The sequence below is a fragment of the Tauraco erythrolophus genome, chromosome 4, assembly GCF_009769465.1.
Source record: "Tauraco erythrolophus isolate bTauEry1 chromosome 4, bTauEry1.pri, whole genome shotgun sequence".
Lineage (NCBI taxonomy): Eukaryota > Metazoa > Chordata > Aves > Musophagiformes > Musophagidae > Tauraco > Tauraco erythrolophus.
The window spans coordinates 39,879,792-39,906,927 of record NC_141468.1 but is presented as its reverse complement, the minus strand read 5'-3'; the positions used below and the strand labels follow the sequence as shown (position 1 = coordinate 39,906,927).

Sequence of the window (27,136 nt, the reverse complement as noted above, 5' to 3'; positions counted from 1 at the left end):
TCTGAGTACAGACTTCTTTGTAGCTGTTGCCATAACACTCGTTAATCACAATATTTTTGAAATGTTACCTGCTACTTGTGCCAATTTATCATGAAGTGCATATAAGCTGTTCATCATGAGACTTATTTCATCTTCCTAGAATTAGAAAAACACATTAACATTAAAACAAGCATTAATAGAGATGTATTTTCTTCCATTAAGCCCAAAAATCTTTATGCACCACGAGTAAAAAGTTTTACACATACAGGTGGAAAGCTGCAGTGTTTTACACAACAATGATGCAAGCAATTTAGAATCAAAGTATTCACAATATTGATTTTTCAGATCTCAACTGAAACTTAACTAGATTGCAGCCTGGACTCTGATGGATCTGCCAGTTAAAACTGACAGCTCAAAAGGTTATTTTAATACGACTGAGAGAACAGTGCAATGACCTAAAAGAAGGCTGGGGTGGGTTTTTTTTATATCTACTGTGTGAAAATAAAACTTTTATTCTTAATAAATGTGCAGTGACACTTCATACAAGTCACACTAAAGTACCACCCAGTCATATTACCAAATAAAATTCATAGCAAAGTAAGATTTTTGCTGTCTACCTTCAAACTACAGCAACTTAATGAAAAAAAAAAACACAACAAAAAAGTCACCACCACAAAAAAAAAAACCACACACAACAGAAAGCTGTGGACTATATACAATCTCATTAATAGTTCCTACATATGCCACTACTATAAAAAAAGCCTAATTCCCAAAACAAGTATGAATATGAAATGTCATAGAATTGTTACTTATAGGGGAGTTAAAATTTTATCAAGATATTGAGCAATTGTATTGAAATATATCTAGAAACATTTTATATTAAAACAAATTATTCAAAATATGAAGATGAGGAACCCACAGTTACCTACACTGAGTACTAAAGGCCATTCTAAAACTTGGGTTTTTTTCTGGAGTTCGCTCTGACTCCTGGGGCAGGGTCAAATGGCTGCGATAAGATTAGAGCCTTTATTCAGAAAATGTTCAAGGAAATTAATTTTCCAGTCTATGAATCTGCTAATTACACTCACATTAAAATAAAACTAATATATTTAAATTCCCTGATGCACCAGCACTGTCTGACATAATTTTAAAATTTGAATGCTCCAATTTTTTTTTCCATAAGAAAACAACTACCAAAAAGCAGAATACTGCTTTCATTGCTCAAATATTTGACAAATTAATTCCTATAGATGATATCAACAATTACCAGCATCACCTCTCCCTATTCTGGTCCTACAAAACCATCATTGAAATTAAATTGATATAGTTGGTACTCCCCAGGAAACTAAGCAACCTTATTAAATCATTTCCTGGCTGGAAAATACTGGGCAAGAGGAAAATCAGCCCTCTACCACACACGCACACAAACAGCAGTACTCCCAGTTCCACTTACTTGCCAGTAGGTACACCCATGACTTCATTAATAGCTACACAGACAGACACGTGAAACATTTTTGTGACCAAACTCTTTTTTCTTAAATTAATGGTCAGACAGTGTAAAGGAAGGAACTAAACAGTGTATGTAACCTTTGTCACTAATGAACAATCAAGCATGGATTAGGATTACTGTGGAACAATACACAAGAAACACAAAAGAAAGTAATACACAAAACATTCTCAAACTGTCATGTCCAATGCACAAGATGCATTCTCTCTGCACTACTACAGTAATTCTGTAAGAATCCTCAGAATTTACCCCACAAAACTCAATTTGTTCAAAAGATTCAGAAACATTTTCTCCCCAAGTAAGTAGCAAAGGCTACCTACTTAAAATATGTAATTATTTGCTTTTGAAGACCTCGATCCTAGATTTTAAAAAAGCCAACAACAAAAAAAAACCCCACACAATTATCTTGAAGTACTTGCTTATATATGCCTAGCAAAAGCAGATCACTATGTTTACAGTCCAGGCAGAAAGACTGAAGGCCAGAAGAGAGAACGACCAAAACACATGCTGCAGAAATAAGAATAATACAGATACCTTCAATGGTGTGGTGACATCTCAAAAACAGTTATCCCAATATTCCAGTTAAAAGAGTGAATATAGGAACAAGTAACAGAATAGAATTTAAGTGAAAAAGACTAACTTTTTATCCTATTTTGTGAAGCAGGCTAACTCTTGCTCTTCTGTGGCACAAGATTAAGATCTTGTAGTTTCAAGTCAATCATCTCTCACCAGCCATTCTTTCAAGATTGTCTCAAGTAAGAGACAAACTGATAAATTTAGCCTCAAAACTTACTACACTACAACTTTTCTCATAGCTCCACAACACAAATTATGTAACATTTTCTTAGTACATAAAACAAACCTAGCTATATTGCACAAGATGAAAAGCAAAAAATTAAAACATTAAAGTTGCAAGAAGTGCGTTCATCTCATGCAAAACATTCTGCAACTGCATCCTTCTGAAGAGTTCCATAGTTTTTATATAACCATTTGACAGACTAAAAATCCCAATGTTCAGTGGTTTTACTTACTTTTATTTTTCGTAGTTCTTCACTGAAGGGATTCTTGACTGTCAAAAAAAGAAAAAAAAATAATTCATTCTAGAGTCTGAAAATACTAAAAAGGTAAACCAATGCTGTAGCTTTACAACAACACTGTAACCTTTAGATAAAAGCAAACAAGTCCATAAACTGACAAATAACAGAGACGTGGTGACCTTTGACTTCACTCTGCATTTGATACTGTGCCATACTAGCATTGCAGTTAAACCAGAATCTCATGTATCTGCAAATTTCAGTTATTTCAGTGTAAACAAAATCATGCTTATCATTTGCCAAACTCTTGCTTTAATAACTCTAATGCATTGAAATAATAATTTGAAGGGTTTAGTGTCTAGTTTAAAAAGTAAAACTACGTTTTACTGAGCAACAATCCATACAACAAAGTTGTACAACTCATCAGCATTTTCTGTTTTGACAAGAGTAAGAGATGATACACTGAGAGCTCAGGTGAAGAGTTCAGTGTCATTAAATGGCCATTCCTTCCTTTCCAAGTTTCCACAGCTCCTGAAAGCATAATTTTATCTACTGTATTCCTCTTGGCTACAGAAATATAGTCTTCAAGCAAGAGAAGCTGAAGTCAGACAAGTAATTCGTGCTATGCTTCCACTTAAGACTCACCAGCTGGTATCTAAAAAGTTACCAAGGCAGGAGGCAATCACCATTAAAGTATATTGTCTTGCTTTCGAAGCCACAAATTCTTGCTTCACCCACAGTTCAAGCTTATACAGAAATTAGCACTTCTACATGCTATTCAAACAGAAAATGAAGCTTCTGCTGACCATAGTTTACCATGCACAAACAGAAAAGAAAAAAAGTATCCTGGGAAACCTGATACAAAATTGAAGGTCTAGGTTGTAAATATCATCACATTGACATTGAAAGCACACCAAGAACAGGCAGCACTTGAAGGGACGTACTGCTCCATATATAGTTCTATCCAAGAAAAAAAAAAAAAGAGTACTTTCCACTACTTCTAGGTCTCATGCATTTGCATTTGCACAGAGAATCTGGAAGAAATCTCAGCTTGTGAAGAATTTTGTGCATTTTGAAATCCTGCAGTTCATGTTTCTACATCAAGGCATAGTAAACGACAAGTACCATCTTAAATAGCATCGAAAAGACGTAATTCCATTTACACGGTGTAATTACACCCCCCCCACCCTAGATACTGCAGTGGTTTACACAGCACTTCTGCCTGCAGCTGAAGGTAACTCGGCAACAGCCTCCGACAGTGCTAACCAATCTGACTTCTTACAAGGCACTCCCACACGTAAAGAGATTGTCAAAACATTAAGAGTTGCCTCCCCAACAATGAGCTGATGTGACAATATCTTGCTTCCTGAAACATAACCATGAGTATTAAGCTGATCGGTTAATTTAGTTATAAACGGGAAAAATAAGAGAAATAAAGGTGGACACACTAGATCAAATTCATGGCAAGATTTCTCATTTAGGAGAAATAGAGGACACAAAAGAAACTAAGGACCAACTTATAAACCAAGGGTCCTCTAGACTTTGCCAAGTGTAACAGGATCTGGATAAGTAATCAAAAATATATATACATATATTTCATTACGAAAAAAAAAATTACAACAATGTAATTTTTATTACTTGCACAAACTTTCATAGCATTTTTGGCAGCAGGCAGATGCTGACCCACTTCACCTTATTTTTGAAAGGCAAGTTTGAAGTGGGAATGATTACCATATGTCATTGCTGCTACATGTAGCAACAGTACGGAACACCTTTCTACAACTGCAACCAACAAATGATGTCTAAAGTAGTGGGGCAATTAAAATGCTTTCCAAGTTGTCGTGGTTTAGGCCAGTCCGGCAACAACTCCACACAGCCGCTCTCACTCCTCCCCTCAATGAAGTGGAGAGGAGAAAAATGTATTAAAAGGACTGAGGGTCGAGACAAGATCAGAGGGAGCACCCACCAACCATGGTCCCGGGCAAAACAGACTCAGATTTCTTAAAGCAAAACAATTTATTAGCAGTTACTTAAAAGAATAAAGAGAAAACATTAACAGTTCCTTGAGAGGATAAAAAGAAACAAAGCCGGATTTTAAGAACAACACCTCCCCCTTCCTTTCCTCTTCTTCCCGGCTCTAACTCCTCCCCCAGGAGCACAGGGGGACAGGGACTGGGGGAGTACAGGTCAGTTCATCCCATGTTGTTACTGCCGTTCCTTTTCTTAAAGGAGGAGGAGTCCTTACATCTTTTTCCCTTGCTCCAGTGGATCTCCTACTCACAAGGAAAAATCCACAGACTTCTCCAGAGTGAGTCCTACCCCACAGGATGCAATCCTTTCCCATCAGATTGCTCCAGGGTGGGCTTTACCACAGTCTCAGATTCTTAGGGAGCTGTTGACACTCGCTCCAGTGTGGGTCATCCTGTGGACTCTAGATGCGTCTCTACCTTGTTGTGCATCCCATTCTCCACGACCTCTCTCAGGCTCAGGCATCTCTTCTCTGACATGGGCTTCTCCACAGGCTGCAGGTGGGTCTCTGCTCCACCAAGCCTGTCCTGGCTGCAGGGGGGCCACCTGCCATCTCGCCACCATTTGCAGGGGAAACTCAGCTCCGGCACACCTCGTCCCGTTCCATCTTCACTGACCCGGTGTCTATGTGGCCGTTTCTCTCAGATCTTAGTCCTCTCCGGGTGAACCTGGCCCAGCGGCACCCTGGGAGCGGGGCGCTCCCAAGTTCCCCAAGCAGCTCCACCGCCGCCATCCTCAGTGGGTGACGCTGGCCCGGCGCGGGCAGCCGCCAGCCAGGAGCCAGGGCAGAGCCCTCCTCCCCTCTCCTCACTCCTGGGCAAAGGCACACCTTTTCCGGTTCCTTTGTCCCAACTTAAATAGGGCAATTTGCAGAGGCACTGACGGGCTCGACCCTGGCAGAGGCGGATGGGAGTCCAATCTGGTGGCCAGAACCAGGTCTGATCCGGTTCCAAAACCAGGGAAGTCACAGGGAGCAAATCCCCTCATCTGCCACCAGAACCCCTTTACATCAGCCCATCACACAAGTGAAGACGAAAGCTTGACTCTGTGAAACTTTGCAAACAACAGTTTGTCCATGCACCTGAGCTCAAAAGACAATTAAGCATGGTACCTACTCAACAGCAATAAGCACTTCAGCTTCCTCTGACACAGCAAATAGAAAAAAAACCAACCCCAAACATAAACCCAAATCCACCTAAACACAGGGACTAGTTTCCACAGACATCTGAATACTTGATTCAGATACCATATTGTTTAAGACTGATAGAAGCAGATGATGTTCAAGTGCTCTCGTAAACCAAGCCCTACACCACTTCATGACTGCATTCTACAGGTGCAACTTCTCAGACATTGCCTACCAGATTCTCAAGCTACCAGCTTCATAAAGCTTCTATGTATTTCATTTATTAACTCAGCAGAACATTTCCAGCACACTAAACTTTAAATCTAAATAGCCTAAAATAGGATTAGAGAAACACAGCCAAGGCTCTAAATGACTGCCAACCTCCCAGTTTGATTGTTAGTTATCCAGACAGGATAATTATGTAATTACGGCCTCTTCCCAAGGTCAATCTTATTGAGTATACATGAAATCTTGATCATATTGGTTTAGATTAGAAAGAGCAGGGAAGACGGGAGGGGCATGAGACAGGTGTGTAGATTTCAGTGTACCTGACAAACATATTTTAGCACTGACGAAAGCAACAGAAGAAATGCAAACGCAACACTTCTGTGCCTGCAAGACGCTAAACAAAAACTGTCAGCTGCAATTCTACATACACAAGGACAGTACAGCAATTCAGTGTAGGCAATGGTGGTGTTATACTTGGACTTTCCCAGCATCACAATCCCAATGTAAAGACAATTTCACATGTACACAAGTTCATAGTTGGATTAATTAAAACACTGAATTTATGAAGCAATCCAGATGAGATATCAATGTTTGCCTCTCCTTCACAAATACATGGTGGTTAAAGTGACAAAAAAAAGACTCTCTTCCTAAATTATCTATCACAAAATTTAATCAATCCCTGTAAATCATTATTTTAACTCACACTATAGGATTTCCATGAAATCCCTCTGAAGTTAGTGATTTTATGGCAAGTGAAATATATAAAATGTAAGATACATAAAATGTAAGATGTTACTCTCGTTTAGGATGCCTGATGCCTTAAGAGGCAAGCATGTCAAATGCAACTGCAGCACTTTATCAGCTGCATATGCCATTAACAACTGTTAATCAATCTGAACTATTTACCACATAACCTTGATTGACTTGAGTTAATAAGGCCGCTCCTTAACTACTTCAGTAATTCCTCTGTTCTGAATCCACCCTTCTTTCTCTTGTCCAGGATCTAAGCTCTTACCACTTGCTCCAGCCACAGATGTAAAGTTTTCATCTACACCAACATATCTAAGGTATTTCAACATATTAAATTTACATTATTGGTTCAAATGGTTTCTTGGCAGTTCTTAAAAATATATAAATACAGTTTTAAGAGTAACAAGTTCTTGTTCTACCGAACTAAGCATTAATTTAATAACTAATTACTAATAGTAGAGTTTATGTAAACACATCATGCTCCCAAGGTTCCTGCTCAAAGAGGGCTCAAGACCTCTACCATAGAGCAACAATTATCAGCCTTGAAAGTTGTCTATCTGTCAAGCTCACATTTTTATGAGCTTCAAAGAACAAATTCTCACCTAGTTACACTACAAAGCTAAAAACTACAAAGATAACTTTCTAAACCAGGAACCTCCTGACTTGTCCCAGGAGGTCTTCTCTTCAGGTTAGCCAATCAACCCAGAACCACATCCACTGACCTCAAAACAGGAAGGATGCAACAAGCTACCTAAACATAGCAATCTCATTATCCCCAGACAGCTGCAAAAGTTGTGAGAACCGTAGCAGTTTTACCTGGCCACACATGAATATTAGTTGCAGGATAAAAAAGCAAGAGTATTTTCACAGAGTAAAAACTTCAGAAACTTGACAAAGGAAATCACATCAACTCCCCCAAAACACAGTAATAGCTAAACATTCTGCTTGAAAGTTTGATATAATGGGAGAAGAGCTTTATTCCTGGCAAGGTGCAACGACAATAGGATTCTTTTGCCAGACATGGAAGGAAACAAATAGTAAGCACATTAAGGGACATCATCTTCACATGAAGCTTGATTTCAGAACAGGAAGGGATACACTACTTAAATTCCATTTTTAAGTGGTGATCTTATTTAAATGCTAGTTAATCAAGAACAAAACAATAAGATTAGTGAAAAGCCTGCGAAAGAAATCAAAGCAGCATAAAAATATTGTTCTGGTTAGCTGAAAAGACTACTAGTGATGCTTAGAAGTAACTGATTTATACATATTACTGTTGGGACAAGCTGTAAATGATGACTTACAGACTACTAGAATTCCTCAGAACGGCAGAACTGGTCAGTCTCAAATAACAAAAAGTCATCAATACAAAGCGAAGGGTCACAGCATAGCTCCAAGGCATTCCAGCCAAAGCTGTCAACACAAATGCACATACCAAACCATCTCAGAGATGCTCAATTTTAATTTTTTACTTTCATCTTTAAAGTAACAATAAAACCACTCACCACCACCACTCATTTTCCTCCCTAATACATTGGTATCAATTGCAGGCAGACAGTATTTACAAGAGTTTCGTTTTCTTCAGTAAGACAAACAGGGAGCACAAAGCAGGATTTCTCCTCTTTTTCAAAGTATGCTTTAACAGACATGAAGTTGCAGCCTAATTGCAGATATTAGTGGGCGCACGAGTCAGCTTTTAGTCTTAATGGGACAAGTTCCAAAGACTGACAGTGCTTCATAGGGTGTCATACCTAGAAAGAAGACATGCACAAATAAAATTACCTTTCCTTCGGGCATAAGCTAGAACTGTGTCACTAACATGGTATGAAAACATGGGTTTCAGTTACCTTCTGCTTACCAAATTAGGATACCAAAAAGCAACTAATCATTCCAACTATGGATATCTCCTAGATGCTGTGCCTTGCCCTGAACAGCATTACCATTCTTGAAGTTTCAGTATACAATACACTTCAACAGGTAACACCAAAACTCAAGTACGCAGGAACAGTCACACTGGGACAAACCGAGGATTCAACTAGCCCAGAATCCTGTCTCCAGCAGTAGCAAGAAGTCTTACTCTTTTCAGAGACACCTGTCCCTAACTGGAGGGGGGAAAATAGACAGAACAGTGGCAAAAATCAGTGTCAGAGCATAAGAATATAAAGTATATGCTGATACTTCAACAGAATATTCTCCTAGTCATAAAATATTTGCACCTCAGAAGCTTCCTGAGACAGACAGAACTGGCTGGCTATTTTTTTTTTCTAAATTATCAACTCCAATGTATATTTCCCTGCTAATTTGTCTAGTCCTACATGAAGCCCAAGCAAACTTTTTTAGCTTCAGCAACATACAGTCACAAAGAGTTCCACAACTTACACATGCATGTGTGAAAAACCAGTTTCTCTGCTTCCTCCAACCTTGCCACTTGTTAACCTGAGAAACTCCTCCTTGTATTACAGGAGACAGTGAGTAATCAGAACCTATTCACTCTCTCCATAACACTCATACCTTTACTTCATTCCTCAGTCCTCACTCATCCACACTCAAGGGTCCTATTCCTTCCTGCTATGAAAGCCATACTGTTCTTTTTATCATATTACTACTCTCTGAAGCTTTTTGCAGCTCCGCTACATCCTTTCTGAGGTGGGGGACCAGAGTTGGATACTATTCAAAATAAAGGAACACCATGGATTACTAGTGCCATACTGATATGCTCAAATATATCCTCTCAAATATACAATGTTCTCAGTTCCCTTTCTAAAAAAATAGAAAATCTTACCATTGTGTTTCCTTCTTGGAAACTACTGAATATTAAGTAAATGTTTTTAACAGAAACACTGTAATGCCATAATCTATTTCTGAACATACAGATAACTGGATTTTATAAAACAAAAAGCAACTTTCCAATGTGACTTTAAGGAGCTGTAAAGTCACACCTGCAGAAACAAGAGTGATCCAAATTAACCTGTAAGCACTTCATTTCTCAATGTGATGATACCAAAAGTGTCAAATACAATACACACAAGGATTCAGAGACTGTACACTGCAACACACACTTCCAAAATAGCAGCTTCTGCTGAAACAAGAAGATTCCTCTCCACAAGTAGAAAAGTAGTTTCCTCCTCCCCACCCACCATGTCACAAGCAGACTAATCCCAAAACAGAAGAAGTATTTTTCCCAAAATTTGTCATGTAAAGGTGTGTTTAGTAAGTGGATAACCTAATGCTTTCCATTAGAACTTTTTCTTCAATTAAAAAAAACACATTAGCTGGATAATGCATTGCTAGCAAAGGAAGTAATACTGACAGCACTACTATCTGAAATGGGCCTTTAGCCCAGCCTTTTTCTACATGACCTCGAAAACAAGTCCTCAATTTTACAATCCAAATACCTTCAACATCAACTAACACATCTGTAACTTCTTTTCGGTAAGTTTGGGGTCAAGCACTGATGTCACCCAGTGACATACTGTGTATGTGTCAAGGACAATTCTAAAACATTGTCTCTTAAAGCTCCAAAACCTTAAAATGCCAGAAAACAAACAAACACACACGTTATTACAGGAAATAAGTTACTCTAGAGCTCCATCTTTCATACAGTTTAAATAAAATAATCCTGCCTCTATTTTCCTCTCTGCCATTACTTAACCCTCAAAACAAATGAGCAATTTTGCGTGACCTGCAACTCTAGATTGTGCTAATAACGGTAGAAAACATTTTGAATCAGTAGGCCAAATCTCTGTGCTTTGAAATTAAGACACCAAGTCATACGTCAAGCTGAGCAATTCCTTCACTACAGATCATTTTTGTGTGCTCTGGAAAAAGTTTTTATATTTCTAAATCAGTACACCATTACAGTTTGAATAGTCCTGGGCCATGCCAGTTTTGGACAGCAGCACAATATGCCACAAGGATCAGAGAATTCTAAAAACAGCTGAATCTGTCCTTAACATCAAGTCAGTTTTTCAACTGCCTCAGTTTAAAGAGCTTTTATGGATAATTTCTCCCTAATACCAGTTGAATTAATTCTGTGAATATGTGATAAGGGTTGATGACATAACCAAACTATTTCATAATCATTATTTTGCAAAACCCTTCTCTAAAAGAATGAAAACTATGATATTTGTGATAGACATTTCAGTTCAGACACATTTTCTATCCGCCCTGTAAACAACAGTCTTCATTATTTTAGGTAAAAAGGTGGGAAATATCAGAATTCCTCTTTGGAGTTCTTCACTGCTTCTTAAAAATACCTCTCCATATTTTAGCTCTATCACTCTTTCTAGAAATGCTCAAAGCTACTCCTGCCTATTTAAATACTGATTAGAATAGATCTGAATGCTGAAAGATGCTCTTTAGAGAGTTGTGTCAACTCAGTCCATACTTCAGAAGAGAGACTAGTGTTTTGGGAGAGCTTCTCATCCGATTATTCAGTTTCACTAGAATAAAAATACTAGTTTCATTCTAGTACTTGTATTAACAATTGAAAACCTAGAAATCATTAAGTTTTGTGCTAAAAGATTAAAGTAAAATATTTTAATCTGTGTAGTGCCTGTAGATAGCCCAGTACTGCAAAACTGAAACAGCATAGTTGGCTGTTAGACAGTTTTAAAGAACATCAACTTTTCTAAGCAAAAAGCCTTATAAAATAAATCCAGAACTGAAATGGTTGCCAGGACATCAGAGCTGACTTTAGAGGAAGTTTTCATTATATTATTGCCAGATTCACTCCATGAATACTGCTGCTAGCTACAATCAACTGTACTGAAGTGTCCATTTCAAATAGAGCTGATACCTCAGACTAATACCTGCAAAAACTAATAAACATTCTGCTTTTCCTTCTTTCTGGTCTCCTGTTTCCTAAACATCACCATCAACCATAGCAAGACTCAGGGAAGAAAAAAACCCAAGCTCACAGAGCTGTAGTACAGACACCACTTGTTTCAAAAGGAAGAATGTGCAACCCACCTGTGTGTATGAAGAAAGCATTAAAGTTCACTTTTTTTTACTAGAAGACCCTGTGAAAATAACTGTATGCAACAGATGAGGAAACAAGTAAACGAGCCCAAACAAGAACCAATGCAGCCGCACCAAGAAACAGAACAAACTTCAGAACACCACCACGAGCAAGGAAACAATACTGCATTTTAAGTCTCCAATTCTACAGACAGATGACAAATTTGAAAAGACTCAGGTGGTGTTTCATATCCCTAACTCAGGGTGGGTGGTGGTTGTGTGTCATCAGAAGTACCAAGTGCCAGTCACCAAACACCCCAGGCAATACTTCCAGCTGCTACATCAAGCCAGGAACTGGTCTTCTCCCCAAATTCTATCTCCTCTACGCCCACATTAATCTCAGTGGAGCATACTCAGTACAACAACAGACTTAAGCAAGAGCACATTAAGCTGCTAGGTTATTTACAAAACCATTTTTCATTAACTGTATTTGTGGAAAGCTAAAATGATCCTTATAATAAAGTGTTCTCTTCTCCAGTTTTATTTCTACCAGTGTAAGGAAATGTTTCATAGCAACAGAATTTGCACACACACTCTTTTACATTATATTACGAAGCATATTATATTTCAAGGAAGAAACAGCTGTCTGTGTTCTATTAAGAAAAAATGGCTCAGGAGAAGTGCATTTGTTATGCATCGTAAAAATTAGGTAATACTACATTCTTTGCACACACATAGTCTCCATTATAGGCTAGTGTTTATATGTAGGAAAAAATAATAAAAAAAAACCCACACTAAGACTGCTTTTATCAGCAGCTGCAAACATTACCAGGAGAAACATTAGACTTCAGACACCTACCAGCATTTTACAATGGGTAGAAAACACTTTCACTTGGGAGAGAATCAGAATAGGTTTCTGTAATAGCTCTTCTTCCGTATTCTGTGCTCCCTCCCAAATATTTTAGCTCCTTATACTTTATTAAGTCAAAACACACCCACAACTTCAATAAACGAAAACAAATGGGGGAAAAAAAAAAAAAAAGATACTCAGAAGCAAGGGAAACTCCACCTTGAAAACATGGCAGCACAGGCAGCTCGATGTTAAATTAGGAACTGGTCTGCCTTCCTCAAACTCCAAAGTTCAAGACGGAAAGCAAACTCATAAAGCAAGTGTTATTAAAACACCAAAAACTTAAGAATCAATGAGAATCTGCAATTAAATACTAAATCTACTGTCACACTGCCAAAGGGGCCCAGTCTGAATAGAAACACTTCTGTGATCTTGTTCAAGCAGCAAGGATTCCTGTCTTGAAAAGTTTCCAGTGTAAAAATACCCAGTTATAACCTCTTCTTCCAGAGAGATTTCAGTTACAAAGTATTAGTAACATAATAGTATGACATCCAAAGATAACATTCAAATGGAGAGCACTGACAGAAGAACACTTAAGAGATCCTCAATCATGACAGCAAAGACAATAACAAACTCAAGATAAAGATTACATGGGAATTTTTCATATTTAAAACTCGAGTTCTGCTGTGCCTCTGTCCTTTTAACCATTCAGCACACAGTGGTCTATCACTGCTTGCCACACTAAGAGTGGGAGAACTGCTGAACAAAGATCTATACAAAGCCGGAACCTGGCAGTAAAACGCTGAAAACAGGCACACTGGTGTACTCTAGGGAGGAAAAAAGAGCTTACTCTATGCAGGACATATAGAGGTAGCTGCTAGCAGGCCTCCTGTCATGACAAAGATGAGCTCTCACAGAGGAAGCAGCAGCCAGCTTACCAAAAGTATCCATATTAGCTAAACAGAAGAAAGAAAACTGGCCACTAGATATAGCAGAAGTTTGCAGAGCTCAAAATCAGGATGAGCTCAGCAGTAATTCAAGACACAGCACCACTTGACTGGAAATGAATAAGAGTAGGCAATATTCAGTAACTTCCATTTTTACTCAGCTGGAGTAAGACTAAACGTTAAGAGTCGGCTAACCTTCCATACTGCCTACTGTATCAGCTGCGCTTGTCTGACAGCATAAACTGACCGGTTCAAACAAAAATTATTATCTGAAGGGAACAACTGGACTACTGCACAGCCATACATCACCATTATCCTTTTTTATATATATACCTTGCCATTGGCTCTTATACGTAACTGAAGTCTGCTTGAAATAAGACTTCCAATATTGTTATGATAATCATGTATTAATTATACAGGTTACACCTATTAGTTAAAGGGTTACATCACTAGGTGGTGGATTAAGCTGACAAATATTCTAGCAGTAATGTGTGCACTTCTCCCGAGGCAGGTGGATCTAGAGAGGAGAAAGAACCTATCTTGATAAGAAACTCATCTGCCATAAAGAAACAGAAAAAAAAAAAAAAAAGAGGATGGAAAGGAAGAAGCGACTCTTACTGAGATCTCAGGCACTGGGGACAATAGAACCTTACCACACCATTGGCTCTTTGTAGATGCATGAGAACTCTGTAGTATGTAATTCACTACATAGTAGTACAAAGCTAGGTGCTTAAACTGTAAAACAGTTTACAAAACAAGATCTTAATTCTCCTTCCTCAAACCATTTATCTCATGCTTAAGGAAGCACAGCTGGCCATACAGCTTAGTCTGATGCCAAGGTTTGTGTAAGAAGCTCAGTACATCCCCATCTCCTTAATGGCAAAGAATATCACATCATAGTTCATTCCTTTACAGAAGGGACAGGCAGACCCTATCTGGCCTTTGGTCATCAACTCACCAGGTCAGCTCTTTCACAGGGCTGCTACTTTAATGTGACTTCCCTCCACAGCTTGCTCTCCCTCCAAAGGAATGACTTTAATACCATACATTCAAAAAGCAGAATAAAACAAGTCTGGACTTAACATCCCATTGTTTGGGTTTTTTTTCCCCCTACTTCATGTGCAGCTGTACTCAATCTATGCATTTTTGTTATTAGTTCATAAGCAGCACCTTTAGCTGAAGGTCAAGAGAAAAAAACAATATTTGAAGCTATAAATAAAAAAATGCATTAGCCACTGCATTGTCTGACTCTAAAGTACAAGAGACACAGTAGTGCTCAATGTAAACAAGCTAAAAAAAAGTCCACAGTGTTTCTGCAGGGAGTACCACCTTTGATAGAAGTCAATTTAACAGATACTATTCATAATACACCTAGGATCACCAAGTCAGACTGTGCATATACACCTGCCCATTCTCAATGAATCAGGTCTGAGAATCACTTAAAAGGTTGGCATTTCTGGTTTTCAATGAGAAATTAAAAACTACTAGCTCAAATGATGTGGTATAGACAGTACAACAGTATGGCTCTTTCAGCTCTCATTCCATTTTATTTTCTTCTGAGTTTATATCAAAATGAATGTGTTTGCCATATTATAAGCAAAATATAAAGTACCCAAACATTAATATATCCTTTAGATTCAGCTCAGATTCCCCATTTCCCCACAGTGATTTAGGGACACCTTTATCTAAAGCTGCTTTTGCATAAGCAGTACTTCACATGCTTGCAGATAAGAGAAACAACCCCAAAAATAAGTAGTGAGACTAGTTTGTTCTACAGAAGAGAATCCGCAACTCTAACCTCATTTTCTTAGCTAGGCAAAAGTCTCCAAGACAGCATAAAGTTCATTTGAAAAAAAAAAAAAAAAAAAAAGAAAAAAAAGAAAGAAAAAGAGAGCCTTTTCAGTTTTTTCCTTGAAAAGGCTTCTCACCTCCAGAAGCTTCCTTGGATCATTTATGAGGTACAAATCAATACAGAAACAGACTAGGATGAACCTGACATTATACTCTCCTCTTCTTTTCAAGATCCCACCAAGGAATTTCATAAATCATTTTCTCTTATTTACAAAGTAACAGTAAACTATTCCTAAGGGATTTGCAAGAATGAGAAACAGCACAAGCAAGACTGCCAAGGCTGGCCCTTCCCCAATAATTCAGTTTGACTGTGGATTTCCATAGTCTGAAAGAGGCCTCTCAGGGGTTTGTCACATATGTACCACCCAGTCTGTCGCTCAACAAAATTAACAAATAGCCTCTTTGGTTGTCTGAAGCATGACACCTGAAAAAGAACAGCCCACTAAACTTTTAGATATAGGTCAAATGCCAGAGATTAACAGAAAATTTCATAATGAATGTTTTACCATTTCCCAGCAAATATTCTAGGAATTAAAAAAAACAAACTAATCACCACACACCACAACCAAGAGCTGTTTCAGGCAACACTAACAAAAAAACAAAACAAAAAGTCACACCTCTACCTTTTGGTATTTAAAACCCTTCATTCACAGCAGATGCTCTACTGCTCAGTATCTATTGACAGGTTTCAGATTAGTCCCAGCTAGACTTCTGTGCCCTATGATCAACAGTATCTACACATTCAGATAAAAATTTATTTCATGAACTTGTGCTGTGAGATATGGGAATACTGGACATGAGGGGCTCATGTAGTGTAGTCTGATGATACTGAACAGACACTGGGACAAGTATCACTGAATAAGCATGCTGTGGAATGTTTTATTGTATAACTGCATCGTGAGATGATGAGTATTAAGGGGATAGATAGTTAAGGTGAGTGGCTTTGATACATAGCCTATTGAAAATACTCAAAAGTTAACATAAGCAGTTATGAAGTCAGTGGACAGCCTGAGGCTTCTCCAATAAGCAATCCAGAGATTTAACCGACCTTCAAAGAAACACTTTTCTGTGGAGAAAAGGAAAATTAAGATCCAGACATGGCCTTAAAATCTAGTCTGGAACAACACTACAGTTATCCAACTCATCCCAGCAGTCCTCTTGTGATAAAGTTTTGTTCAGTCAGCTGCTTAGCAAGGACAGGCTGAAGCTGCATTTACTCAAGACGATGAGACTCCCAGTATAAAAGTCTCTTGTACGTTTTCAATAAATTAAAGGTTAAGGGGATGTGACCTGTATATACATTTAGACTGAAGTGAATAAAGGCAGTATGAAGGAAGTCTTACTATGTACATAAACATTCGTTTTCTAACAAGCCATCTTCCAATTTTTAACTAAGTAAATGGTCTTCTCTAAGACAGAGGAAAACTGGCCTAGGAATTGTCTATAATCATTTATGAACAGACCTATTTCTTACTCATCTAGCACAGCATCAGCAGAATTCAATGGATCTTGCAGACTACTTAGTAAGTTTTATTGCCACTTAATTAAATGTTAGACTTCTCTTTTTAAGCCCCTACCTCTTCTCCCCACATTAAACAGCCTTTTATATCAATTCAGTCTGTCACTCGGAATTCATTTAAAGCAACTAAAGGAATTTAAGGCTCTTAAACGGCAGCTTTATTCAAGATACCTGTGTTACAATATGACCCTCAGTAAGCAGAAAATTTGCCTTTCCTCTGCAAAAAGAATTCATATCTGCAAAACACCAGACATAATAGCACATCTCCTCTGACAAACTAGGCCAAACAGGCACACCATGTTTGCCCGTTTCACATTTAGCGTGCATCCACACTCACTTGCTCCTTACCCTCTCATCCTCCACAGCAGACTGTAAACATACAACAGAACAGAGAAACAGCACTGTGGGAAGTACTGCACAGTAGCAGGGAAAAAGCAACAATGATAAGGATACTGGAGAAAAGGAGCCACCAAAACCAAAGCACAGTAGTTTGGGGCCATACCACTTTTCCTAATTACAAACAGTACTTCTTGGTGAAGATAGATTTCTTATTCATGCCATGGTATGCTCAAGTTATCTAAACATGCTTGTTTCAATCTTCTATCTCCATTACCTACATTTGTCTTCAACTTCTCCAGCTGGGCTGGGCTAAGTTTATTGAATGGACAGACTTCTACGGAACCCCTAAAGTTTCTAGGAGAGAATGCTAGAAATATCTCAGACTAGAGACGCATGAACCTAAAGCCTTAATTTGCCTGGACTGAAAAACTGTAGAAATATTGAGACATAATCAAAGCAGTATCTTATCTGAACAGTCAGCTGTACAAAGAGGCCATACATGCATGGAGTCAAAGTATCAAGTTTGTTTTGCTGTTGCCCACTTTCTAGGGACAGCACACTGACAACAACTGCAAAGCCTTTGTGTTATCAGTTTCATTCAAGAAGTTGATGATTTTTTTTAATATATTTATAACAGGACTCAATATCAGACGTTGTAAACCGAAGCAAACCTTCTACACAGAAGGAATCTATGAGATCAGCTTTAAGTTGTGCAGTGGTTCTTCAGTCTATCCTCTCATCCATCAGTATGCTTCTTTCCATCAGTAATACTGACCCTTTTCCAAGTTTTTCTAAATCAGAACTCCTCAGTAGACAAAAGTCATCAGTGGCAGAGTTACATCATGTCCTCATTTATTATAATCACAGCAAAGGCATTGCCACCTACTCCCACAACTCTAGATCTACCAGCAGCAACAGCAGGAGCCAAGAAAGGAAGAGTAAGGACAAAGATACTATTACTGAAGTTCTTAGCAAACACACAAGTCCCTCAAAAAATCACTTTTTCTTATGATTACATCTTGATTTCACAATTCCATAACCAGTCAACTTACTACCCTCAACCGACAACAAATCACAACAGGCAACTACTTTTATCAGAGAATAAAAGTATCCACAAGAACTTCAAAGGTGTGAGGAAAATATGCCTCATGGTTACAATGGACTCTGTGCTTCTCCATAGCATTGGAACAGCGTTTTCATCAGCAAAAACTAATGTACTTGCTTAATTTACTTGCCTAAGCTTTTTTGTTAAGTGACCAAACTACTTTCTCAGACAGCAGCTCTGGCCAGTGCACATGTTCATACTATTTCTGAAGCACAAGTCTAGAAGCATGACTTGTTTGGGATCAGTTTGGCACGACTCTAGCACTTCTGCCAGCTTAGCTGGGTAAGCAAACAAGCCAAAGTTTTGCAACCTGCTATTCCCAGATGAAACACAGATGTCAACAGGAGTTAAATGTGCATGATTTTTTAGAAACACAATTGGTCTCCGGGAACAGAAAGACTGCAGGCCTGACTCTCCTCTTGTACTGGGATACTTAAAGATTATGAAACAGTGCAAAGTGGGACTCCTACTATGCTAAATTTAAGTCCTTGGGTATCATGGGCTCTTCCTTAAAATATTTCCACTGCACTCATTACCACTGTATGCAACTGTCCTAAGCAGAAAGAAATCTACATTGCACTTGATGAACACTACTAAGAGTTGGCAGAGGTTCTTAACAGAAGAAACACAAGTTTGCTTTTTGCTTTCCCCCTCCTTTCCAGTCTGCAATGCTTTATAAACATGGGAAAGATCTGCTTTCAGGTCCCACATAATTTCAAATTTTCTCACATCAGAAACCAAACTGTCTTTTGAGAAAACTACCACACAATGGTATGTATAGAATGGAGAGCAAACTTTCCATGAGTTTTTGATGTCTAGTGAAAACAGATCCTGCCAGAGCTCTTCTGCATCCCTGCTCCCCAGGCAAGCAATTTTAGTTCTGATTTCTCCTGATTTACTTCACCAAAAAGAGCATAGCCTCCAACAGTAATGTTGAAAAAATGTCATTCTAAGAATATCTAAAGTCATAGCATAAGGAAAGTTTTGTGTGTCTGCAAGTAGCAGCTAGTTTAAGGTATGAATGCCAAGTAAGTTAGTTCTAAACATTCTGAACAAAGTATCAAACACTGCTATCTCCTTAAAAAACAGACATTTTGAAGTTGCACCACTTTAGTTCTAAATACTGATGAGCAATTTTCATATTTTACTTTATACAACTATTTGGACTTTCCTGGGTACAAGCCTTTGCCAAATTTGTTCCTTATTTTTAAGAGTTATTTCTGATATACCATCAGGGAGAAAAGAGTTGAAGAATGTCAAGAATCCTAAGGAAATTCAACTACTCTGCCTGGCTTTACCTTATGAAGGCAGCTTAGGGTTTTTTTGATCTGATCTTGATTCAAAACTCAAACCACAGAAGTGAGATCAGCTACAAGAGAGATTAGTCTAAGACGCACATCGGAATTTTCTTTTCTATCACCTAAAAGAAAAATACTAGAAAAGAAATATTTGCTAACTGGAGTTTAAAGCAATATACAGAAAATGAAACAGAGCTATATGCTAATACGTCAACAGAACTTGTTACACTGTCAAATAGAAGTCAGAGAATCACTTTCAAAGCACAAGCAACATTAATAGCCACAAAACACAGGAACTGTCCAAATCTTAATTTTCCTTCCTCTCTTTACTACCTTCTCTTCTACAAATATTTCTTCTCCAAAATTTATTTTCTTCAATCAAAGTCAACACTATGAAGAAGACAGACTCTTCTGAGACGGTGATCTTAGAAGGCAAGTAGATTTGTAACAGTTATCTGTGAAATACCACAGCACTTCATTAGCAATTTGCAGGCCTGTGAGCGTTAACAGTCATGTTCTTGTCTTCTATACAGCAAGTCTAACTTCTTAAGAATTAAATTCCCTGCATAAAATTTCATAGTTTTAATGCCTGAAAGATTTAGAAGCAGAGAACAAAGTAACATCAAGTGAACAGAATTAAATTCTCAGAATTGCGATTTGCATAAGCTTCCACTCGCAATATACACAACTGCTAAGCCTCCCTGAATTAACATTTCAAAAACAGAAGTTGTAGCAAATATGGTAAGGATTATCCTCCTGGCAGTTGTTTTGTAACAAGTATCATAGAAAGACCAAAATTACTATCAAGACATGTCACTTTCAACAGCCTCTTCTAACAAGAGCACAAGATATTACAGGAGACCTACCTGAAAGTTTCAAGATAATTTTTTTGTTGTTGTTTGCTACATCAACCACTCCCCAGGCAAAGTACTGGAGCAGAAAGTGAGAATAACTTAAATGCAACCTATATCAGATTACTACCTTAAACAGCACCTCTACTACTGCCCCCATCTTTCAGAAAGTAAACCAGACCTGAAAGCAACATCTACTGATCTGATCATTATCAACATGAAAAATAACTTTAGAACTAACTCCCAGTAGCAGCCACTTGAGATGCTCAGAGTAACATCACAGAACAAAACCAAAGTTGGAAGAGACACCCAACTCTTCAGGGCCTGAAGAATCTTAGGAAGTAGACAAAAGTAAAATCTACCATTTTCCTGACAAAATGCTATGCTGGCTTAGCAAGAAGCAGATACAATTCCACGGTATTTTGAAGGCAGGTGCAAACAAGACACACTCTACAGCAAGAGCCACATGAATGAAGTTACCAGCACCAAGCCCAAACTGATCTTTCTTTTCACATAAAACACTGTCAGAGATGCAAGCACAATATGCGCTTATGCATTAGATCATCTTTTATGTAAGCTTAAGGAGTCATTTAATTTCAATGGTTTAAGATGCACCAGGAAAAGCCTCATAGGTATTTATCTGCATTTTAGATAGTTAAATGCATAAAAATCTTACCTCAAGTGACCATATAAAGGCTTGGTACAGAAGAATTAGCGCAATTCTGATTTGCCTTTGACTACTTTATGCTACAGGTGTGGAAAAACTAAAGCACTTCATAGCTATTTTAGAGCTCTGAATAAGAAATCATTTGAATGTTATGCATGACAAGCAACAATCCTCTTCCAAAGTTTTCTGCTTACAACTTCTCGTCTATATTAATTTACGTGGCCTAAATTCAACCCCAACACCTAGTTTTAAGCCTCTCCCACTAAACACATCTCCTTTGTTTGCAGATTACAACCTAACAAGCATTGTAAGTGCTGATATTGGATGTATTTGGTGACAAATATTTCTCAATGTCACACACATAATATCACATTATTTTCACTGAATTTCATTTTAGGTAATGAACAACTAAGACAATCAACATTAAGCTCACTGTGCCATTCCCTGCAAAGTTAAAGTAAGAAGCCACACACATATACAAACAACCACTTTTTTGTTTTCTTATAGTAACTAAGATAATTATGGAGATGGGTACAATGCAACTCCACCAAATCCTGAAGCCTTTTATGATAATAGTTTGAAGCTGAAAATAACTGAGTTTTTCCACAATCAAATCACTCTCAGTCAACATTATCTTACCTACAGCCATCTAAAAGACAGAAAAAACTCCGTATCCAATCACCTAACTGAACAGTTGTTTGAGACAGACTATTATTTTTTAAGAAAAAAATGAATGAATCAGTTCTGCTTCTGTAAAGAAAACAGACAAGGCACCCACACAAGCATAACAGCCAAAGGACTCAACTCAGATGACGTTTAAGCTTAGGGAAGCACCTAATAGATGACAGGTTTCTTTCCCTTCCCAGCAGCAGTCAGTCTTTATTGGCCTGTCTTGTCTGTTCTTGCCTATTCTACAGACCTACCATATTTTCATTGCATATGCTGATTTGGGAAGTAAGAATTTAGTGAGCACATGGGCAAGGTAATTCACTGCTCGTTCCCATGTTAATGAAAAGAAGCGGCCTGCTCCTCTTCCTAGGAAAGGAGCTAGCCACAAAATCTGCTGTTAGATTCTTCCAATGGGCTCTATTCCCCCTGTTCCCACTTGTGTTGCAAAGCCCCAGGCTGTGAGGAAGGAGGACAGAAGAATCTGAGTGCCACTGCCAGAACAATTCTTCAGGAAATGCATTTTCAGGAGTTCCACTGAAAAGAGAATGAATAGGAACAGGCCAAGAACTGGCTTAACTGAACTATCGAGCAACACTGCGCTACCAGACCTTTGGCTGGGCAGCCTAACCTGAGCGAAAGGGCAGAAGAAAACAATTTTCCCTGAATATCAGTTCCAGGTGGGTTAAAACTTTAAGAGCAATATACTCAACACAGTGATCTCACATGCTCTACAGGAAAGTCCACATACTCTAAATGAAGTTTTCTTCCAAAACAAATCAGAGTGGATTTATTTTCACAATATTATTGCTGTCTGCATAGCTAAGACTTTCAGCTTTATCAACTAGCATGGCAAGCAAGTTCTAACTCAACCACTGAATTTGACAGTCAGAAAGTTTACCCCAGTAGCCTGACAGACCTTCTCCCCTATTAAAAATCATCAGATTTCAAGACCAGAAAAAAAAAAATCTAATACACATTAGCAGAATTACACAGTTTATCACTACATAAGAAAATTTATGTATGTCTCTAGCAGTTATGGCCAGAAGTTAACCATAGGATAAGAATATGAATAGTCCCAACAGTTACACTATACTGCATCTAATTTTAGCCCACCTGCGTACATTCAGCACCTTCCCCAAAAACAAGACTGAACAGTAGTTAAGAGCCACGTGGACAGCAATGAAATCACCGCAAATGCTTAAGTCCTTCCTGCCCCGTCCTTCCTAAACACTAAATCCTTTACTCCTTCCCCTGAAGAGTGCAGAACAGAATTAAGAACTATTCTGCTATTATAACATAATGAATAACATTTGAAAGGCAGGAGGGGAAAAAAAAAAGAAAAAACGAAAAAAAAAAAAGCCCACACTGCTATTTCTGCCCTGTAACATCTAGCAGACCCCAATCTAACAGCAGGATCACTCCTTACAAGGCACTGTATACATGCCCACACATGAGTATATAAATCCCCTACTATCTATACAAAGAAATACACGTACGTGCATACACCCCATGAGCCCTCCTCAATCATTTCAAGAAAAATGTAAGTCCCCAAGGACCTTCTAATGCTCTCATGTCCCAAAACTAGCTTTTTGCATAATTTTTTTATTGCTCCTGATGAAAAATTAAGACAGCAATGTCATGATTTTTCTTTCTGATGTTAGAATCTCTACTGTCCATTTCAGAGCAGCCAAGAATTGAATTAGCATGAATCACCACCCTTAGGTGGTACGTTTCCATTTTCGTATGCTTTGTGAATAGAAAATGGCAGGTTTTAAACCCATTCTAAGAAGTTACTTTCATATATTAAAGAAGGGACCAACTAATTCAGGATTAAAAAAAGAATGCTCTGAAAAATCAAACTAAAGCACAACAGTATTTCATGTATAAACACGCTCGCAACTAAATTTAGAAAAAAGTACTTATTATAAAACAATACAAATAGGTCCGGCATTCACTGCACAAAGCATAAAGTTTGTTGTAGTGTGCAACATCATCATCCTTTTCAAGCCTCAGTATGCGTAAATGAAAACAACCTGCTTTATTACCAAACAACTACAGTCAAAACTTAGCCCTGCAGGAATCCCAGGTACCTAAGTGTGCATGATTACTTCTGTGAGATTAGCATAAAACCTTACCTCGTCAATTCTCTATTAACCGTACATCTGGTATATTGAACAAAACACATAAAATTGCTTTGTAAAGAACACATGCTTAGAAAACAAGGTATCAAAAGATTACAGCAGGGAATGCCAGGACTTGAGTGTATCCTGAAACATCTTGCAAGCTTATTATATCAGCTTGCAAGGTATATACTTAAGGAAGGAATTTCTCTGTGCTCCATCCTATATAGAAAGATTATACCAAGGTGGAACTCAGAACTGCTCAGTAAGGGACATCTGGGAACGCAAAGGTGAGTTAACAGTTGTATATCCAGTTGCACGAAACTGCTCTTACCCTTCACCTAATACTTACTGTTGGCTCCCACATCCTCAGCTACTCCAGAACCTCTCATTCTCAGGTATGTGAATCCCAGTATCAGAAAGAACAAGCATGCAGCAGTTAAGAGGAACATGGATAGGTAATGTGCACTGAAGCCTCCAGTGGTGGATACCTCCTCTCTTTTGAACTGCTGGAGAAGCTCCTCCTCGGGCTCTGAGAGATTCTTCTTGTAGGTGTTTTTCAGGTAGGTATGATTTGAACCCGTATGATTGGAGTGGTTGAGTCTAAGGGAGGAGGCGGTTCCACTCGAGGGAAGGCTATTAGTAGCTGAGTAGATCCTAGATTCAACATTATAGCTACCAGCAGCACCGCTGAGAACATGATTATTGGTCGCTTTCCTAATAGTGCCTGGAGGGTCAGTCATTTTACTGCTGTCCACGTCCGTGAGCGATGGTGGCAGCAACAATACTGTAGGGGATTTCTTAGATAGGCCAATACGGTATCTGGGGCTGGGAGGACTAGAGTCCAGATTTTCACATCCTCCTCCTCCTCCTCCTCTAGCCGCCGCCGCCTCCTCCTCCTCCTGATTTCTGCCCCTGTCTAGACTCCCGGCAGCAGCCGCCGCCTCCGCCGCCCTGTCATTCGTTACGACTACACCGGCACCACAGCCTCCGCCAGCCCTTTCTTGGCCCGTCTCCATCACGCCAGCGCCGGCTGCAGCGCATTTGCTTGTTATGAATGGGGCAGGAGACTTGCTGAGGCTCCGTCTGGGCCGGCGAACCGCAGACTCCTCCTTCGGTACCTGCTGCTTGGCCCTCGCCCCCGCCGCCTCCGCCTCCTCCTCCGAGTCAGAGTACTTGTCCCTGCCGCCGCCGTAGGAGAGGAGCCGGTTACCGTTCACGGTCCGGTTCTTCCAGCGCTGCTGCTCGCTGTCTTCTTCCTCCTCCTCCTCCTCCTCTTCGTCGTCCTCCTCCCCTCCTTCCTCGCGGCCGTCCACGGGCTCCCTCACAGCCTGAGTCGCCGCCGGTCTCCGGGCCGCCGCCCCCCACCAGGCGCTGGGCTTCCGCCTGGCCGCCTCCTCCGGCGGGGAGCTGCTACTCACGCCGCAGGCGCCCTGGGGGGCGGCAGGCCTCAGGCCGCGGAAAAGGGGTGAAGCCCGCTCCCTCCTGCCGCCGGCGCCGGCCTGGCTCCGGGGACTGGCTTCCACATCCGACTCGTCCGAGCTGAAGCCCAGCAGCACTTTGCCGCCCCCGGCAGGGGGTGCTGCGCGGCTCCGGCCGCTCCCGGCGGCAGCCCCGGGGAGGTAAGGGTGCTCGGCGCCGACCAGCCGCGCGCCCACGCCCGCGGCCGCCCGCCCGGGGCCGCCTCCGCCCGGCGCCGCTCCGGCCCCCGTGTTATTGTTGTTGCTGTTCCGGGTCTTGCTGGCGCCGCTGCGGGCCCCAGCCCGTTCATCCTCGCGCAGCTTCTTCAGCTTCTTCAGGTAGACGGGCCGGGTGCTCTCGGTGACCGGCCCCGGGGAGAAGCCGAAGCGCCTCAGCTCCGAGAAGAGCTCCTCGTCCGTGAGCTGCGCGGCCGTCGCCATTTTCCGCTCCCCCGCCGCCGCGGCGTTTCCTACCCACGCGCCGCGCCGCGCTCCCCGCCGGAACTGACGCGTGCGCACTCGGCTGTGGCCTAGACCTGCCTGTCACCCCGCGGGCGCCGCCCGCCGGGGCCGGGGCCAGACGGGGAACGGCGGGGGGGGGCGGGGCCGCGCGGCGCCAGCGGCCCCTCCCCCACCCCGCCGCCCGGTGACGGCTGGCGCGCGGGGGGCCGGCGCCGGCGCGCGCGGCGCCTCCAGCCGCCTTCCCGGGAGCTGTCGGTCCGCCCCGCACCCGCCACCCGCCGCCGGGTCTGGGGAGGGGGCGATGGGGCGGGGACCGGGCGGCGGTTAGAGGCGGAGGGGCACCCCCGGACGGGCGGCACCCCGCAGCGGCGCGCGGAGCTGGGGGAGGGGCTTTCGCCGGCGGCCGGGAAGTCGCGGCGTGCGTTGTGTGCCGCCGGCGGGCCCGGGGACGCTGAGCTCGGAGGGAGGGGCGACAGCGGCGGGGGGGCGAGGGCGGTCGGCGGGCGCTGTCGGGGCTGGAAGGGCAGCTCTAGTCTGGAAGCAGACGTTAAAACGTGATTGGTCGCGGAATGTCTCGTTGTTTGGGGATAGGCTGCAGTGGGAAGTGCCGGACCGAACACCAAACATCTTTTAACACCGTTTCCAGGTCACAAATTCAGCCGAACAATGGCTGAAGGAATCCCGAGAGCCCACGTGTGCGCCTTTCTCGGGCCCTTCCCCAGGGCGGCGGGCAGTGCTCGCTTCCGCCGAGGCGATGGGTGAACTCGTTCAGAAGTGCGGCATCGGGACGTCACAGCTGTGAGCAGACGGGTGAAGTGTAACGACGTGAACGCTCTGGGAAGCTGCGTCCTCGCTCTCGGTGCTAAGCATCACCCTCCTGAAGTTTGCAATTGCCTGGATGTATTTTGCTCTTTTCTTTGAGAAAATGCAGTCTTTCTCTGCCTAACCGTATACAGAAGTGTGCGTGTATCACAACTGTTGTGCCAATATAAAGAGATGTCACACCGGCATTTCTCAGAGAGGGTGTGAGGTGTACACTGACGCTTCGGGATTGGCGCTTTAGTCCCGGAACTGACAGGCCTCATGTGGAGGCTTCAGAATCTCTTCCTGACCTGTGTGTGTCTTATCCATCCGAAATAAGAAAATTCTGGGTTTGCCTTCCGCTTATCACATAGTAAGTGCAGGAGCCTGAGTTTCCATTTTGACCTAACTCTGACTGGCCTTTGAACAACACCATGTGCAGAAGCGGTCCAGAAACAAGATCCAATTGCAGGAACAGTTGTACATTCTCCCTCACAGTCTGGTGCCGTGAGGATGGTGTGGATGTGCCCTGATAGCGTCAAAACTGAAGCTGCTAATCTCGTTATTGAGGAACGTTTGCAGAGCAGGA

At 40.9% G+C, this 27,136-nt stretch overlaps 1 protein-coding gene across 1 annotated transcript in view; it reads right to left on the bottom strand.

The window, feature by feature from the left end:
* Window positions 1-25,725, bottom strand: part of LEMD3 (LEM domain containing 3) — a 51,312-nt gene extending 25,587 nt beyond the window's left edge. The window contains exons 1-3 of the mRNA XM_086610833.1: window positions 24,177-25,725; window positions 2,518-2,555; window positions 69-135 (exon numbers count right to left, since the gene is read on the bottom strand). Coding sequence (XP_086466959.1) covers window positions 69-135; window positions 2,518-2,555; window positions 24,177-25,725 — 1,654 coding nt within the window. The remainder of the gene's footprint in view (window positions 1-68; window positions 136-2,517; window positions 2,556-24,176) is intronic.
* Between the last annotated feature and the right edge of the window lie 1,411 nt (window positions 25,726-27,136).